General features: G+C 38.5%; 1 protein-coding gene across 4 annotated transcripts in view; it reads right to left on the bottom strand.

Annotated features, from left to right (window-relative positions):
* The window catches only part of nhsl2 (NHS-like 2), a 65,793-nt gene extending 45,536 nt beyond the window's left edge, over positions 1-20,257 (bottom strand). For 2 of the 4 annotated variants that reach the window (XM_084404105.1, XM_084404106.1), the window contains exon 1: positions 19,627-20,257. In XM_084404105.1, the coding sequence (XP_084260231.1) occupies positions 19,627-19,903 (277 nt within the window). In that variant the 5' untranslated portion in view covers positions 19,904-20,257. Of the gene's footprint in view, positions 1-8,715; positions 9,030-19,626 lie in introns of those variants that run through there. The other 2 variants (XM_084404109.1, XM_084404107.1) reach the window with 2 other exon arrangements.
* Positions 20,258-20,555: the final 298 nt, after the last annotated feature.

The raw sequence follows: 20,555 nt of genomic DNA, 5'->3' as shown, positions 1-20,555 counted from the left end.
CATACTGTAAGCAGCAGTGCAGACACCATAATCTCTCTCAGTAAAAAAAGGGCTTCTTTCCAAGGCCTGAGGCCATTGAGTCTGTCGTTCACCCGATCTCTCTGTACATGACAGCTTTTACAAATGTAGGAGGGCGAACCATCCACCGGTCACGCCAGGTGTTTAATTATGCAGAGATTTAAAATAAAGACCATAACAAAGTTAAAAGGACATGAGTAGGGCAAATATAGGCAGATCACACAGAGTTCAAAGCAGTGATAAGCAGTGTTGTTATTCCCTCTAGTGGAGGTGATTAGAACTGCACGTGCTCCTGCAGAAATGTTCAAATATTTAGTCTCCTCCAAAGAACAGATTTCATCACAATTGATTCATGAAATTTGTTCACAATGATGTCAAATCATGTGTTTTTAATTTAATATCATCTATTTCATTGCAAAATGTTTTTGCAAGTATTCTTTTGAAGCATAAAACTGAGGTATAAGAGTATAAATGATGCATGAAAGAAAATGTAATCTCTCATTAATCAAGGCGTTGTTATGAGGAGAACACACGTGAAACATTTATTAAGAGATGAATGCACCATAGCAAGCAATTTTGGGGGGAAAAATCCCAATATGTGCACACTAAATGGCTTGGATTACGGTAAAGTTTTTGACTTTCTATGGAGAAGAAAAGAACAAAGATGAACTATTTAGTGGCACCGAAGTGTATGCATCCAGGGGAAACAATACAACAATTCTACTGGGCATTTTTAAACACAACCATCCATTTCTCTAATGAAAGATGCTGTTCATATCCTAAGAGATGGTCCCTGTCACTGATTCAAACTGAAGCCAAGCAGTAAAATACAACACTATCAAAGCTCTGAAGGGCTTCACAGAGAGTAATGTGTGTCGGGATGCTGCTTTCAGCAAAGACAGTGAGGAAAGTGCATTTATTCTGTATATTAATCGACAAATGGCCACTGAAGTGGTCAAACAAAAAGAATGGGGGGCAGAATGGGAAGTAAATGTAAGAGAGAAACAGATCATGTCATTTGTTGAGCCCTTAGGTGTACATAAACACACACCAACTGTTTACAAGCCCATTGTTCATTGCTTCTAGGTGAGTGTGCTAATCCCGCCCACAAAACTGACTGACGGACAGATATAATGAACCGCGCTGAAGAAACAACAAACCAAAGACAGTTAATAAACAGTGATTAATCCATCACTCATGCAACACCTCACAAATCAGCCTTAAAATCAATGAACTCATGCTGGATTAGCAATATAACACCTCACATAATCTTAAATAACGCACAAGTGTGTGCATTTCTGTCTGCATACTGCTTTCAGCACAGCAAATCAGAGCTGCAACACGGAATGAGTCTATATACTGCAGATACAAAAAGAGCAGGAATACACAACCACACACACACACACACATAAATGTACACGTCAAATATGCAAGCAAATGGACTAACCTGTTCACAAGGATCAAAAGATGCAGCTAAACAACAACCCAATAGTAAGCCAAACACATATAGAAACTAAGGCCTGCACACACATACACATACCGTATTGCATAGGACACACAAGTTTGGAGAGAGAGAGGAGGAGGAGGAGGAGTTAGGCCTCCTCCACACACACAGAGGTGGTGTGACTCTTTGACTGAGCTGTGCATAGGCTTCCAGCTGGCCTGTCTTTCAGTTAAGCACTGGGCTGATCTGTTCTCCAGTGTATAAAGATGCCACTATCTCCATCTCAACTGCCTATAAACTCAATTAAGTCTGTCAAACACTCTCCCTCCTCCTATATCCGTCTCCCAACCTCCCTTTTTCCCCCCAACCAGAACCAGATGAGCAAACCCACTGATTAATACTTTCTCAGCCCTTCAGAATGATATTTTATTTCTCATGCTTTTTTATTTGTTAAATTTGGTCTCATTCTAACCCATAGAAATAGTGATTTTATTGATTTGGACTTGCTCAAGTGCAAAGCTGTTTTTGAGAATTCACAGAGGCATGTGATTGTAATTACTTAGAGTGTCTGAGCAGGACTGAGTCAAACTGCTTCTAGATCAGTGGTTCTCAAACGGGGGACCGTGGCTCACTAGGGGCTTCAGAGAACATCCAAATGACTCAAAATGATTTAAAATGTTTTGAAATAAGACAAAACTAGCATTAAAATAAGCTAAAACAACTGTAAATCAAGGTATTTCTTATTTGAATATACCCCCAAACTTCTGAAAATATTTTTATTATAATTATTTTAGTTACTTAACCTATGGACACTCCTAATTTCTCTAAATTAAAACAAGAAGGCCGAGAGGGGGTCTTTGAATATAGTTGTGGACACTAGGGGGACTTGGATTCGAAAAGGTGGAGAACCGCTGTTCTATTTATAGGTCAAATGTTTGTATTAAAAAATGAAAAAACGAAATGCAAAATAAGCATTTTCAGTAGTGCTAGTTCCCTCAAAAATGAAAATTCTGTCATTATTTACTCGCCCTCATGTCGTTCCAAACCCGTACGACTTCCTTTATTCTGTGGAACATAAAAGAAGACAAGAGAAATCAGTGAAGGATTCCAATGTTGTTTGCTTTCCAACATTTTTTTTATGCTTGCATAAGAAAGAATGTCATGACAGAATTTTCAGTTTTGGTTGAGCTATCCATTTAATATAATTTTATATTAATTTACACAATATTTACTAATTTATTCGCTAAACATATTTTGGAAACATATATTGTGGAAAATGTGATCTATCCATTTATCAATATAGAGAAAAGTCAACAGTTTGTGAATGCAATTGTGTGTGTGTGAGTGCAGATCAAGATTGAGCTGTGGCGCGCACTTAGTGAGATGGTTTCTGGAGAATTTAAGATGATAGGTTACATTCCACTGGAGGTTCTCCAGTATTTACCTAAACCAGTTAGTCCATTGCTTGTTGTGCTGTGAAACACTCACTGCAAAAGTTAAATTACAGAGCAACAGCACTCATGTAATACATATAATACCCTCATGGGTCCAAACACACACACACACACACACACACACACACACACACACACACACACACACATTCCTCATGGGTCCAAACACACACACACACACACACACACACACACACACACACACACACACACAATAAGGTCTTTAGAGCATCACTCATCGTGTGCTCCATTAGCTATAGGTCCGAGTGAAGTGTTTAGTATCATAACATAATCAGTATCGAGTGTGTGTGTGTGTGTGTGTGTGTGTGTGTGTGTGTGTGTGTGTGTGTGTGTGTGTGTGTCTGTCCCTTAAACCAGCCAGAAGGCATATTGAAAAAGGCCTTTCCTTCCCACACACCCACTCACATAACCCTCTGTCACCACCATTGAATCTAACACTGATCTGTGTGTGTGAGTCAGAGATTCCACAATAAGGATATAATTGAGACGGCAACATTGCACACATGCAAGAAGAGTGACACAAATATAAACACAACACTCATTTCACACTCAGAGTCAGTGTAACTTTAAACAAATTATCTGCAAGGTTTTTAACTAGTATCTTCCTGGTCTACCATGAGCTCTAACAACCATTACCAGTCAAAAGTTTGGGAGTCAATAAGATGGATATAAAAAAAAAAAAATTATAAATAGTTTCATTCAGCAAGGATGCATTAAATTAATCAAAAGTGACAGTTAAGAAATTTATAATGTTACAAAATATTTAGATTTAAAGAACTTTCTATTAAAAAAATGTCTCATGGATGTATCGATAAGAAATGAGCACCAAATCAACATATTAGAATGATTTCATGTGAAACTAAAGACTAATAGCTGGTGAAAATTAATCTTTGCATTCACAGGAATAAATACAATTTTAAAAAGCATTAAATTATTTCAAAGTTATTTTAATTTGTAATAAAATGTAAAAAATATTATTGTTTTAACTGTTTTTTTTTTTTTTTTTTATGAAATAAAGGCAGCCAAATGCACATGCCACAGCCGATACATCACCTGAAAAGAACAGCGAATAAACATTTCATTGTGCTTTATCAATATGACTGACTCACTTGCACTGAGTGATTCCACTGTTCCCCTGCAGCAGTGAAAAGATATTTTCAGTGATCTAACAAGCTGAGTTGGGTTATCCAGCAAGAATAGGGCCGCGGCCTCACTGCACCATTGGGAGGTGTGTGTGGTCAGGGAAAAGCTCCTAATGTGGGCCTGCAGCATCCAAGATGAGTCTGCGTGTGCCAGGACAAGCAGCCAGCAAGAAGATTCACACTCAGAGGATGAGCGGAATGAAAGGCACGTATTGAGGCCCAAAAAAAAAAAAACCTTAGGTTATGAATTCATTCCCTCACAAAGACGAAAACATTTCAAAGAATGAACAGCGTAAAGAGAATGACACGCGTCCGAATCGATCTAAACCCTCTAGTGTATGGACAAAACTTTTCCATAGTCTCCTTGCACTGGGTGGTCAACTCTCTCCTCTTAACCCTGAAAATCTCCCCAAAATAAACAAAACTCATCTTGGAACAGTATATAACGAAAAGGCGATACGGAAACAGCGATTCGGTGCCCCTCTGCCTCAACTCTCTTGGAGAATGTAAACAAAGCAAACTTGATGGACTTGTTATAAAAAATAAATACCTGTAATTCACTGCAGACCATATTGATAGTGAGGACTTCAGCTGCTCTAAAGGGGTTATTTACCACTGGGCAAACTTCAGCAACAATTCGATAGCTGGAACAGGCTTATATTTGAGATAATGGAACAATGGAGTGCAGACACATAGGGAAATAAGAGGGAGCGAGAGAAATATGGAGAGAACGCTATTGCTCTGGAATGGCCGCCTAGCTGAGATAACTATCAACGCTGTGAGAATGGAGCAAGGGGTTGTTTTGTGCTGGAAAAGAGAGAGCTGTATTAGAAAAGATTGCTTCTTTGTTGTTCACATGACTGGATTAATACGAACATGGAAGGTGGAAAACATCTGCTGAGCATTACGAGCCGTCGGGGGACGCCCATGCACCTCTTGCGCCTTGGAGCCTCACAAACACACGTGCAAAAAGACACACGACTTGCACAATCCACACGGTGCTCATTTCCTGCCTGGAAAGTGGGGCCAGGCCGTCAGCACCGTTTCTTGACTCGCGTTCTATACCTTCGCTCCCACCCCCCCACCCCCACCCCGTAAGTTATAGAGGCGTTTCCACATCAGCACTATAATACAGTAAAACATAAGCACGCCATCTGCACACTTATTCATCCAGATACTTGATCAGTCCTAACTCACTGAGGAATGTAAAACCAATGAAAACAAAATGGAGAGGATGACATCATAGCGAATGGAGGGGAAAGGGAAGGGTGGCGGAGCTTAAAGTGGAAGATGATGTAATTACAAGCATGAGTGTTGAGCATCAGTTCACAACTTGGCTCTTGACGTTCCTTAATGTAGACAACATGGAGACATCATGCATGTAATGCGGTTACTGAAACTTTTTCACACCAGGTGATTTCACATCAGGCGACCATCCTACTGACTTTCTGAAAGTCATTCTGTCTGTTTCCATGGAGAGAGAACGACCAAACTTCCAACTAAGAGCAGATGATTCAGACTCCCTGTAGACGTGTTTTCAGATCTGCCTTCCTGTCAGGATGCTTTTTTCTTATCTAAATATTAATCACGCTAAAAGAATCCACAAATCTGCTATAAGACCCACACTGGGCACATACTATTGAGTCTTGTCAGCAGGCCTGGGGATTTAGCTATCCCAGCATGCCCGTGAATGTCGTAGCATGGCAGTAAGGCAGCAGAACTCTCAGCGGTTACCTCTAAAAATAAACAAAGATGACAACAACAAACGCTGGGGTTAGCGCTGAGTTGCATCTGCCAAATATGAGCTAATGCCATTAGTCAGGAGGGCTAAAGTAACTTATGTTACCGTAGCACAACATGAGGAATTCAAGAAGTTGAACAACCGCAATTCCTGGACCGCATATATAATCTAATTCCAAGCCATCCATAGTTACCTCACTCATTTAAATACTACCAGAAACATTTAGAGATTCAAAACACTGTTATTCTCTGTAAAATTCTTTCAAAGCATTACCACAGATCTGGCCAGACCTCAGTGTTTATGAAGACTTAAACTGAGTAAAGAAATGGTCACAGAGCTACATAACCTACTTTCCTGCAAAATTCAGTGCAGCCAAAGCCTGGCTGGTTTACTTGAATATGACAAAAATGCAGAGTGATGTTTAATCAAATATTCACTTGAAAGACATTTTGAATGTATTGACATGCACTACTGTTAAAAATGTTGGGGTCTGTAAGATTTGTTTGTTTAATGTCTTTTATGCTTATACCATTACCAAGGCTTCATTTATTTAAAATGAAAATACAGTAAAAACAGTAATATTGTGAAAGATTATTTAAATTTAAATATTCTATTTTATTTTTCTATTCCTGTGATGGCCAAGCTGAACTTTCAGCATCATTACTCCAGTCTTCAGTGTCACATGATCCTTCAGAAATCATTCTAATATGCTGATTTGCTGCTCAATAAAAATGTCTTATTATTATCAATGTTGAAAACAGTTGTGCTGCTTAATACTTTTGTGGAAACCATGATACTATTATACTAGTATTCTTTGATTAAGAGTTCAAAAGAACAGCCTTTATTTGAAAGGTTTTTTTCAAAATGTCTTTACTGTCACTTCGGATTAATTTAATAGATCCTTGCTAAATGTAATCTTTTTTTTTTTTTAAACAGTAGTGTACATCTGTTTGCTCTCTATTGTGGTCCATGGGTACTCATATAAACTATAAAAACGTAGTAGTGAGTGAGCCAGTTGTTGTTATGTGATCAAGAATCCAAATCACAATTGGTAATGACCATAGGTAATGACCTATAACTTCTAATGAAACCTGGCAGCTAAATTCCATTAAAAACATCCAATCAATGAATAACAACAGTCTCTGCAGAAACCACCAATTACGAAACCGTCTGTTTTGAGTTAATAATAAAAAAATACAGCACTAACCAGAGTTAGTGTTCTCTTTTAATCTCGTCCAGCAACACAAACAGGGAGAATGAAAGAGCATCTCAGCTCTTCAACATTCTGGAGCCGTTGCCTGGACCGCAATCAGAAGACTTTGAGAAACCCATTTCATGAAATATGGATCAAATGAAATGCAAGAATCTCACCCAGAGAGCCAAAAACATCCTGTTCTCAAAATCGTCTCTCAGTGCCTATAAAGAAAACACAAACATCTAAACTGATCAAAACACGTTTCTCGGGCCTATTGAGGCTTAAACACACAGACCAAACAAATGTACTCACTCGCAAATGGCTTAAACGCACCAAAGATAAATACCCACATCCATTACTGAATTACTGCATGAAAAACTAAAAATTCAGTTTGGGCTGCAATACTCCCATCTGATCGTGTCATATGATGATTGGAGCTGAAGGTCTCCATGTCCCATGCCCAGAGGGTACAGCTCAATGCTCTGCTTTATTCTGCTGCTTTCTATCTGTTTTAGCCCACAAAGCAAGTATGAAAAGAATTGCAGATGTTGAGTCAGTGAGCAGAAATCTGAGGCCTGGCTGGTTGATAAACAGTAGACAGATAGTGCAGTCGTGAGGCCAATATACCAGCTCTCATTCGCTAGTTAACATATCTAAGAGATGGAGGAAAGACGCCAGAAAATCACCACCATTCCACGCTTGATAATGTCTTATCAAATGTGCAATTAAAACATTTATTGGCCTTACTGCATCACTGACAACATTTTCAATATATGTGAAACTTCTCAGAATTGTAAAAAAGCTATATCAATCAATTATATAAATTAATTGAATAACTGATTACAATAAACATTACAAGTAAATATAGCTTCATAAAGAATAAGTTTATTATTATTATGTAATTAAATAAAAAATATGAAACTAAATTAAAATATTAAATAATATACAGTAATATATAACATTATAATATGTGACCCTAGATCACAAAACCAGTCACAAGTCGCACGGGTATATTTGTGGCAATAGCCAACAATACATTGTATGGGTCAAAATTATAGATTTTTCTTTTATGCCAAAAATTATTAGGATAATAAGTAAAGATCATGTTCCATGAAGATATTTTGTAAATGTCCTACCGTAAATATATAAAACATTTATTTTTGTGAGTGAATGCTGCACAATCGCGAACATAAATGGACAACTTTAAAGGCGATTTTCTCAATGTTTAGATTTTCTTGCACCCTCAGATTCCAGATTTTCAAACAGCTGTATCTCGGCCAAATATTCTATCCTAACAAACCATACATCAATGGAAAGCGTATTTATTCAGCTTTCAGATGATGTACAAATCTCAATTTCAAAAAATTGACCCATGTGACTGGTTTTGTGGTTCAGGGTCACATATAATATAAAAATGTAATATACTTTAACTTTTATTTTACAGCTAATGAGTTGGCTGAATAGTAAACTGTGTGTGTGTAAACACTGAGCAAGCCGATCAATGTGTGTGATGGAATAGATTGCATGATGAATGCTTACCTGAGACTGCAGCACATCAGTAAACAGCACTTTAAACTACAACACATACACATACAAACACACAGCAATGCACCGAACATTACAAATCATGCAAAGTGCCTTCAGATATCACACAGCATCACCTAACACTGCATAGATGAGCACACTAATAGCTTTGTTACCTCTGAAGAAGGGCATGGTGAACGGTGCCTCCGTTCCCCTTGTCTCCCCCTGCCTGCCCTGTCCCGGAGACCTCCGCCTCCTCCAACGCATCACTGTAGAGTCCGATAACACACACACCCTGCCCACTGATGCTCTGTAAAGTTGTCTGTGCTGAATAAATGACAAGTCAGGAATGTGCGTTTTCCCTCATGGACGGCGTCATACACACACACACACACACACACACACACCTAACACAGGAGTTCACAGTGAGTCAGGACGAGAGGATGCAGCTGCATTTCCTTTCACACTTTCTCCCTTTCGCTCTCTCTCATCAGTTCGGTGGCTTTCCATCCTCACTGCAGCACATTCTGCGGCGTCAGCCTCAAATCAGTGCTCACACACACACACACACACACACACACACACACACACACACACACACACACACACACACACACACACACACACACACACACACACACACACTTAAAATAAGCAAACAGCACATTCACACTGTATCACCGCTATGAAACACCTGCTGTTCTCACATCATGTGCTGATCTATATAAGTGGTTCTCAAATGGTTTTGTTTCAGGAAAGATTTTACATTGGACATCAAATAGTGATGCAATACAGTGGCAAACATTTTTTTCCTTTTACCTTGCATAGTTTATTCATAGTTTGTTAATATCACACATTATGTCCAAACTGGCAGCTGCCTAATTCGACTACTTCCATCATGTGACAGACATTTTTTTACTTTGAGATTGATTGGACGCACAACCTTTGATATTAACAACAACATGAAGATGATCTCCCCCATTTTAAAAGCTATTGATTTGCTATTTAAACTATGCATAATTATATAGTAAGTAGCATTTAATTATTTCCATTTAGCATTTTTTTTCTCTATCAGAGCAGAGCTCATTCTTTTTCGTTGTGACCCACCAGTAGAAAATCACTGATCTGAATCATCTGTTCACATGCAGAAACATGAACCATCATGTGCACGTTAGACAACTGGAAAAAGCGCAATTGGAGTCCACTAATTAAATTTCAACAGGACATCAACAGATAAAAAGTGCTGCAGGAAAGCTAGAAAATTAGTGAGTATTTTTTGAGTGAGTTTTTGGTTAAAATCCTGAAAAATGTTCTGTGGCAAGCACAAGCTTAAGATATTTTCATGTTTTACTTTATGACATAAAAGACATCAGTAAACCCTATGACTTTTTTAAGCTTTTACATGTCTTGAAAAAGGTGTTTGCTAACAAGTGACTAAATAGGACTACAAAAGTTAAACATCATCACACTGAACTGGTGAAATCATCTACTCACGAGTCCGCTTTTACATCCTTGTTGTTATTATAATCCTGCTCATGCTAACTATTATAACTCAAATTTTCCAGCTTGTATATTTTTCTCGTTTTCAGAAGATTAATGGTGTTGACATTTAAGTCATGTGACTGGTGTAATTAGTCTATTCTGCTTTTTACTTCTGTCGATTGTGTTTAGGCTTCAAAAATCATAAAAGTTGTGTTCATTTGTGAAGATTATCTTGATTAACCAAATGAGTAAGAATCATAAATCATGCAACAAATCAAAGCTGATTTACCCTTCCATAAGTTTAGGACAGTAACCGAGTAGGAAATATAAAATCATATACAGTATTTTATACCGAGGCACTGCCTGTCATCTGAATTCATCGCTACACTGGCAGTAATATACAATTTTTTACACTTCATGGTGTCTGGCTGAAGGAAAGAGCAAGCTTCTGTCTTTCACGCTAAATTCACAGCAGAATTTGACATCCTGAGTGATGTGATGGCATCCGCCTCTGTTCCCTGTGTTTGTGTTGTGGTCGGAAGTGCTCCAAAGACTGGAAATTAGTGGCCAGTGGAACCCGTTTACAAGAAACATGCTGGACCCACCAGAGGAATGTGGGTTTGGTGATTTGGATAGAGATGTAGAATAAAAACCACTAAACAAAATCATTGCACTCTCCGTGCAGTCACTTTAAAGCATTCATCAGATGGCTCGGTTACTATCATGCTGTGATGAGTTTATAATCAAAAGACATAATCCTTGAAATGTTCACACAGTGCGACCAGGCAGGTGTGTGTGTGTGTGTGTGTGTGTGTGTGTGTGTGTGTGTGTGTGTGTGTGTGTGTGTGTGTGTGTGTGTGTGCGCGGACTGGGTGGAGCACGAGGCCTGTAGCGCTGCACAGCACAGGGGTGCGTTCACACATACGGTCCTCATTATGTCACCAGAATTAAAACTCAGTGTGAGCCTCAGCGTTGGTACTGCCTGTTCTCTTATTGCACTCTGACACCTTTCTCTCTCCAGAACACACTGCTGAACCTGCCTGTACAGTGCTGAGATATTTGGAACAACTCACAAGAAAATAAAACTAAGAAGACTATAGTTTTATGAATACAATTATGGGCTTTAATAATTGAAATTGTTATGGGTTAATGTAATTCACATTGTACCCTTTTGGCTTCAGAGCAGTGGTAACACCCCAGGGGGTGAAAGCAGTGCAAATCCACTTTCAAATTTGACAAGTGTGAAATTATGTATATCCTAGACTTCAGTGTACAATTAAAAGCCGACAGTAGCCGTGCACACTGTGCAGCATTAAACATGACACACTGTAAACACTTATGGTCTATGTATTTTAAACAATGCAATCACATTTAAAACATTTTGCTCTCATCACTTATTGAGTGATTAAATACTGTGGTTCAAAAATACAAACTTACTTATTTTTGTGAGTTGAAAGTTTGTTTTATAAGACAGAAGTTTCCCAACAACTGGCAAAACTTGTTTGAGATTGAATTGAAGTCCTGCTCATTGCGCGGTACGTTATCTAAAGCATGGTGCTAAAATAAAACATAGGCTCAAATGATGATGAAATCAGTGATCCCAAGTAGTTTATTTACATCCACCAAACACGTTTCACTTGATAAACTGTTTCATAACAATAAAAATAGCTTAATTGAACAGTTTTTTTAATAACTGAACATTTTGTACATTTGCATAATTACATTAAAGATTGTTGTGGATGCATGTAGGGTAAGTGCAAATAAGTATAAGCTAAGCTATCAGGCTAATCGTGTATCTGAATCCTATGCTAGTACATAAACTAACTAAAACAAACATTAATGGTCATTATAAAGTAGTTCAAATGACATGTAATGCAATTTTGTGAAAATTGTAATCAGGTGCCAAACTCAGATGCGTTTGCTTGCACTTTAACGGACACATTCAGACAAAATTATGTCAAAATATCCGTCTCTGCAAGGATTCTCTCGGTTATGTCATAAGTGAACAGTTGAGAAAGAAACCGGATGTGTGTCAGTATATTTGGTCCGTGCATTTGGTCTTAAAGTGACAGCAGCCTAATATTCCTGATGTTGTCTGTGTCATTAACCCTTTCACACGTAAGTTTAAAATATTCTGGCTGACCCCCCAGCGTGAGTTTTTCAAGGCGACCGTTATTTAGAATGTGTCACTTTATGGTTTCCATGGTGACGCGTCATTGCTTGTCACGTGACACACCGCAGCAACAACAGAGCTGAATGAATGATGATCTGCTTTTTTATTCAAAATATTCACAAATTTGTTAGATATGGCATGAAATATCTGATATTCCGATTGTCAAATATATGCAAGTGGAAGTGTTTTGTTGTTTAAACACCTTTATAACGATCGCGTTAGTTGAGCTGTATGTGCGATGGGCGCCGCCATCTTAGTTTGTGCCGCAGACGCAGTTCAGAGAATCGGATCTGTTGGATTTACAACACGTGAATTCATCCTCTTCTCCCGAAATACATAAAAGTAAGTGGCTGGTGAACTGGGAGAAGAATAGAGTAAACTTTAAAGTTACTTACACAATGTGTAATTATAATGGAAAGGATTATTATTGCCTGTTCCTTTGACATCAGTGTGTATTTTACAAACTCTAAATGTATTTTTTTTTTTGTACTTATATGTCTGAAACCTAAAATAAACATTATGGGGTTGAAAACACTGAAAAGTTGTGATATATGACAGCTCTGAGCGCACCTGTCTCTGGCTCAGCGCCAGCCAACGCGCGAAAGCACATTTGAATTTAGCAGATGATCACGTCATGCACTGACCGTTCTAATCATACCGGTGTGATCGTACGCTCCAGGGACCAGCCTAGACTGATCACACCGGTGTGATCGTACGTGCGAAAGGGTTAATGTTAATAAAATCATCATCATATTCCATGTTCGAGGGAAAAGAAGATAGTGAGGAGAGCAGTCAGGAGGAAAGTGATGACGGCAGCTTGTAGGATAAGTGTGCCGTGTAAAATGTGAGTACCAAGCAGCATCCCCAGGTGTTCCCTTAAAAACCAGACCAAAAAAGTTATGTGCACCTCTGATTATAGACTTGTTTGTTTAACCAAACCGGGTCTCGGTGATTTTACCAAGTAAGACATGTTTCTGGATCAACATGTTGATCCTGGAACAACATTCCGGTCTGAAAACCCTGACCCTAACCCTAACCCTAACCCTACCCCTACCCCTAAACCTAACCCTAACCATAACATAGCCTATTCCTAAAATCAGTGTGAAATGACGTGGGAAATAACACTGATGTAGAAGCACCTAATCCTGCTTGTAAGCCTAAACTTGACATAAACTGTAAACCTGTTCCTCAAATCTGATTGGTTGATTGGATGTTGTACTGTCCTTAGTCTTCACTCATCGCCACAATGACATACCCCAATCACTACTGTTAGAGAGATTATAGCTACAATAAGGCAATGAATTTACTTAACTTCTCTGAGTATTGCATTTAATTTGTTAAGGTTTAGCAGTAAAACAAATGTGTATCATATGGATCTTACAGCTTTTCTATTCATTTTCTGTCTTTTTTGTTCTTCCATGTTTTCCTCTCCTATAAAGCCACTCTATTTGCTCCCCAACATCTGGAAATCATTTCTCACCTATTACAACACTGTCAGGCTCAGGCCATTTGTTGATCTTGACAAGGAGCCATTCTCCAACTAAATATCGATTCTTTCATTGCTAAGTCATTGTGTGCTGATAAAACACTACAGTACCAGGTGTAGATGCAGACAAACTAGAGTTGGTTTATGAAAAAAGGCACTGTAACATTTCGAGCACTGCCCTGTTTATTCATTCTCATTATCTTACGCTTGTGAGTGGTGGGTCAGCTGAAGTCCATACAATATAAACAGAGGGATTTTGTTTTCTTTGGCTGCCTGGTGCTGAGACCATGAACAGAGACTGAGACTAAAAGTGCACAACATGTAAATCAGCATTGCTTGGGAAGATCTCCACCAATCAAATCCCAGTCTGAAATGTCTCCATAGTAATAGCAGCTGCTATACGGATCTATCACAGTCCAACATGACCCAGAATTATTCCCCCTTTGAGGTAACATGAGGTCACTTCAGTCAAAGCTAATGCTCAGTATACTCATAAAAGAAGACCTGTTGTCTGGTTGCCATGGTAACAAGTCGCTAATAGTTTCAGTCTGCGTGTGGATGGTTTTTGAGATGCTATAGATTTTTCTGGTGCGTCTCCAGCTACCTTCACATAAACAGCTGCTTTTGCACAGCTTTTCACAATAGTTAGGTTTAATCATGCTCAAAGACGAGGAGGGAAATGATGAAACACATTACAGTATGATGCAACAGTACACAGCTGCTAAACTTCACACAAACACTTTTCAAATGTCAGTGGCTGGTCTAAGTCTGTGGGATATGTTTGTGTATGTGCGTGTGTGTGTGCAAGACCCAGAGGAAATGTAGCTCTTCTCTCGAGATAGGAATCTTAAAGGAGAAGACAGAGTAAACACATAATGGGATTCACACACACACATACACACATTGTATGTGACATTTTCCAGCCTCTTTTCAAAACATATTAATGTCAAGAATGAAAATGTAAAATATTAAGTAATGAGCTAAAAGCACAGCTAAAACTTTGTACCCTTGTGATACAGAAGTACAATTTAGCATTCTTTTAAAAAGAGTACTTGTTGTTGCAGAAAAAAATATATTTGACTATATTTAAATATTTCTGAAAGCAACTTGCTATCTTAAAATATGTCAGTGTCATTCATTGTTTTGTCTCAAGATGCACACCAGTAATGTTTTTTCTAAGGCACGTTTATAAAAGCTACTTCAATGTCCTAATTGAACCAAGGCCTAATCTAAACCCTGTCTGTGAAACCAGGCCTTAATGTACTATCAAATAACACACTACAATTAAAATGAACAAGCGTCAAGTTTACTTGTGCATGTGCTTTAATATGTTAGTCAACACATCAAAATCAGTCCTTTTTTAAAGTACGACGAAAGATTATTAAAACATTGTGAATGAAAATTTTAAGTAAAACTTGAAACATAGTCATGAAAGTGTAGTCTCTTAAGTGGCCTTTAAGTTTATTTTAATATGATATGATAGATATTTTACTTCAACATTTTATTATCTCCAATTCAAGTTTTTTTTTTAAGTATATAAGATTTGAAGTACACTATAAGTGCATATTCAATACAATACAAGGCTACGCATTTTGTAACGCTACACTGTTACATTTAAAAAGCAGTTAAGCAAAAGTGTTCTGTTTTAGTAATGTTTTAGTGTGTCAGGGGGCCAAAAGCATGTCGACCTCTGCTACATTACAACACTATCGTGTCATTGTAAGAGCTGGACGGACTGTAGTGTATTACACACTCTCTCTTTGGTCTAGTCTCAGAGCCAAACACTTTCTTGCCAAGAGCTGCACAACTGCCTAGAGATGGGACGCCAGGGCAGGAAAGGCGAGCAGTGACTTACATATGTTCAACATAAAAACACACACAAAATGTCTGCACAGCACAACCTTGGCTTGAGAGAATGTGCTAGAGCTGATTTTTTTTCTCCAGTTATGTCTGCAGGCATCTGGTAGACAGACACAACCAACTTCACTGAGTTTGTCACAGCTGCGAGATATCTTCAGTGTCGATACCTGTGTCTATCCCTCTTAGCCGCTAGCCAGAAACGATGAACACATTAAAGGTAGAAAGAAACAGACTGAGTTTCTGGAGGTGGAAGCTCTTGGACTTGTTGAGCAACTGTTGCATTTAATTCCAGACAAAGTGATTCCTTTTGTGCTTGTTGTTTTATCTTTGGTGTCAAGGTGATGACAACTTCTTGTAACTATGATTAAGTTTATTAAATTAAAAGGTCTGTAAGGGTTTTTTAGTCATTTTAAGCAATGGGATCATTTCTATGGCAACTCGGGAGCCAAGTCCAAGAGAGCAAACGGAGCAAAAGAGGCCAAAAATACGAGAATTTGAAGTTTCTTTTGCATTGCACTACCCTTTCCTTGAGCATGAGCACTCTGGCCCACTCGCTTTCTCCTTCCATCTTCTGTTTCTCTGATCTTCCGTCTCACTCATTCCATCTATCCTCTCTTGCTCTCTCACACACCCTTATTAAAATTCCAGTTAATCTTGCAGACTATAAAAGACAATGAAAAAAAGCAATGGCTCGAACTCAGTTCAGAGCATTCTTCACACTTCGCCTCTAAAAGTCAGGGATGTTCTCTCTGTATAAATCCTCAAACATTAATATGAAAGTCACTTCGAGATTTACATCCATAATCTGCACCAGATCCATGACACTTTACACATTACCATTCACAGTTACATTAAACTTTCAGCAAGGGAGACAAACTCATAAAGCTCAGAATAAATAATGTTTATTCATGTAAGAGTACATTTCGAAAACTTCCGAATTGCTTATTGGTTGCGCTTGGGAAGAACAGTCCACTAATGTTCGTCAAACAATGATATCATCAACTTACAGATACTGAATTCTTGCAAGAAGGGATGCACAGATAATAAATATTATTATTTAATATTTTCATGCTAAAGCCAATAACTATATTCGTTATTTTAAATTTCTATCATATTAAAATTCTATTGCTCGGTTCCACAGACAAGGCTTAAGCTAGTCCCAGACTGAAATGCATGCTTGAGCTGTTTTTACTGAAGGCAACTTGCACAGAAACATCTTAAAATATGTCAGTGTCATTGTTTTGTCTCAAAATGGTTGAGAAACCTATATGGTTTAAAAAACCTACTTAAGTGTCCTACTTGAACTAAGGCCTAATCCTGGCTTAATCTAAGCCCTGTCTGTGAAACCAGGCGTATATTATTTTATTCATTATCATAATGATAAGTTTCACCGTTTACTGTTACACTTTGTTATTCTTCTGGTTATAGCAACTAATGAGTGTTATAGTCTTGCACTTTTAGCTTACTTCCACGTTTCAAAATAAGGTGGATATGGTACAGTATGAAAATTGACATCAACTATTTTAACTGATTTGCTAAAGACTACATTTGACAGTGTTTTTAAAGATTTAAGTAAAGATTTAGATGATGGCAAAGGTAATCTAAATGTGACAATATGGGAAATGAGCAATCACAATTAAATATCCTATATCGACTAAAACAGATAAATGAAAAAAAATCTCTAATATTGACCGATTACCGATTCATCATGCATCTTTACTATAAAAAATCAGAGAGAAATGTTTGAAGGTTTGGAGCCATAGCCTTGTAAGCAGAAAACCCAAGTTCAAGTCCCAGTCTGTCCACAACTGTCCTATCAAATAAAGGCAAAAAAGGTCAGAACTCCTTAAATCCACTTGATCCTTCGGTTTTCTGCCTTAACACACACATGCATACACTTGGTCTTGTGACTTTCACGTGAATGCCTGAGGAATGAGGCAGTAATCAGTGGAGTTGACTGACACTCACTCAGGAAGAGCTGAATCAACTGACAGTTTTAATGCAATTGGTTCAGTCACTGTAAAAACAAGCCTCCAGTCTGCTCCTTCAACTCCTGCTCCCATCATGCAGTCTCCAGAGGGACCTGACCTCTGTCCCCACACCGCAGTGGAGAAGAGTTCCCAGCCAAAGAATCCGCTACATACAGAGATCCACATAATTTATCTTCAACATGTCAAAGCATGGCAGAGGTTCAAACTGCTAATGCTTCACCATTACAGTATTAAACAAATACAGTACCAGTGATCTCCTCCTGAACTTGGAGGATAATCTCCACGCTTTGTTTCTACTGCGGTCTGCCACTGGAAAATGATAAGGACGGAGGAAAACAAGGGCTCCAGCACTCTGCCAAATGTGCCGGGCTCAGGGTTAAGCTAAACAACACAGAGAGGCTTTCTCGGATAAGACAGAGGAAATATTCTGCACATCTTCAGATGGTGAAAGTTGGCAGGGTTTATCCTGTTTCGGTGCGCAGAGCAATGTGGGAGGTGTCAGGGGGAGTAGATGCCAAATGCGTCTCCAATGCAAATGGGAAAGATTTAAAAACAACACATTATAATGTGAAAGTTAAACACAAAGCCAAGCGTGAACGTGTTGGTAATAAACAGTCTTTGTGGCATGGTCAAAGCATTTGTTTACTGTTCATTAAGAAGAGAAAGTGTTGGTCATTGTCCTAATAATTGAATAGATGTCAAATGACAATGATTTCTTCTGTTTAAACAATAAGGCCATCTCTTGTTCGTTCAGTATTTTTGTGCCAGTGACATACAATTGCAATTTTACGGCATTTTCCCCCTACTCCAACACGGCCTAGATACACTATAGCGGTAATAATAGTCAAAACTATCATGTCACAAATGAATCTACAAAAAGATACTAGAGCGGTTATCATGGTAACCATAGTTTCCAAAACACCATAATCATTATTGATGCAATAAAACTGGTAATGGTCATAAAAAATGAATTGGACAAAATTACAGAAAGACTAAATAATACAATAAAAAGCTGTTTAAAATGTTTTATCAAATTAACTATTAAAAGGTTTTCTGTCTGTGGTCTATAGAATTCCAGAACCAGTTATGACTTTTGACCTTTTGGCATGTAATTAATTTTGTATGACCCAAAAATATCTTGAGATTTTCTAAAATGGCACATTACGATATTGTTCTCTATGATGGAATTTTCTCCTAAAACACTACATGGCAAAAAAAAACAAAAAAAAAAACTTTAAGCACTTTCCTAAACACCTGTAGCCTAGTACTGAAACAAACTGTTACTGCCATAAAAGGAATTGATTATTATTATTTTATTTTTTTTTGCAATTAGTCCATTTACATATATTCATTAACTCATAGCGAAACAACATAGAGGTTGATATCAAATATGTGAGATATTATGAAATGCAAAAAGTGATAGAAATTAACCAGGAAAATCGACACCTTGTGTCCCAAAATTCTTCAACATTTCTTTTTAGTCAAATTGTGTTACTCCATCAAAATTCAATATTAAAAATTAATATTTCTACTATAGCCTACTTTGGCACAAAAACAAACAAAAAAACACCTGTCAACCTGCATGTTATACCTTAATTTGGGAATTTTAAATCGTTTTTCATTTTTCAGAGGGGGTCAAATTTGACCCTAGGAGACTTAGGGAAAACAATAACTGTAACTTTGCAGAAACCACAGTTTACCATGGTAATGTCTTGACAACGGGTTGTTATTGTTATTGGGTGACTTGGCAATTGGTTTAGTCGGTAGAAATAAAGACAAGGTTCATGTGGTGAACAAAAGAACATTGTCGCTCCTTCCCTGGACCATCATCATCCCTCCATCTAAATTTACATTACACCCAGAGGAGAAACAGCTAGCCTACATTTAGAGACTAAACACAATATCTATATAATTCGTAAAGACGTTGTTGTCCTCAAAATATGCTCAGCAGCCCAAGAACCAAAGTCAAGAGATGTTTTATGTTGCATGGTGAATGTAAACATCAGTTAAGAAGACCTTCAACTTGACAATTGAGTGAGTAAACAAGTCATCCACGCACATCAATAAGTCAGCAAGAGTACTGAAAAGTTCCTACTTTTGAGCGGCGGCTTGGTGGCCAGTGCTGAGATGTGTTTCTGCAGGCTGATAAGTTTATTCTCCAGAGCTCCGGAGCGGTAGCAGATGGAGGCGAGCTCTCCCTCCAGCTCCTCCAGGATGCTCACCGACTGACGGGATAAATCCGACAGCTGCCGGAGCACCGCGCACAGAGTCAAGCCGCACACATCCACCAGATCCGTGAACATCGCACCGCGACTCTTGCCGCCGCTTCTGCACACATCTTTAGGGACTACGGTCCTCTTGCAGAAGGGCATCTTTTCTGCTGTTATGGTAAACTCCCTTTAAAAGTGCGTGTTTCGCCAGCGCTGAAGAGTGTTGGCGGAGACTCTTGCTCGGGATTGCGCGTACAGTGGAGGCATTTTATGCATTGTAATTGATTGTCCACTGTGAGGAGCTCTGCAGCCCTCCAGTTCACTGTATCACCGCAAATCACAGCCCCAAACTCTCATGAACTGCGCCTGAGAGACCTCACCCACTCGTGCAACCAGACCCTATGAGCTGAATCTTTCACGAAAACTCAACTGTGCGTTTAGTAAGCAGCCTTGCTCAGCGCATGCTCACAAAAATAAGGTTTAAAAGTGCTTCAAGTGACTCCAACAAACCTGAGAACAATGAGAGAGAGAAAAAATCCTTTCCTCCAGTCACATTCTAACCTTGCATTTGCCCATCCCTAAATACACATCTGGTCTAGTGTGTGTGTGTGTGTGTGTGTGTGTGCGTGTGTGTGCACGCTCCCCCACCCTGAACCAGAACTTGGCTCACCTAGATGTTTTGTTCATCCAGTCTTTCCACACTGGACGACGAAAGAGGGCGTACAGTCAAAAATGATGAGAGAAGGGGAGAGGCTGAGAGTCCTCCATGTTAAATAATCTTATCAGGCATGTTTCTCTATGGCTTCATATGAAA

Source organism: Rutilus rutilus (assembly GCF_951802725.1).
Source record: "Rutilus rutilus genome assembly, chromosome: 3".
In the NCBI taxonomy this organism is placed as follows: Eukaryota; Metazoa; Chordata; class Actinopteri; order Cypriniformes; family Leuciscidae; genus Rutilus; species Rutilus rutilus.
This window is presented reverse-complemented; position numbering and strand designations above follow the sequence as displayed.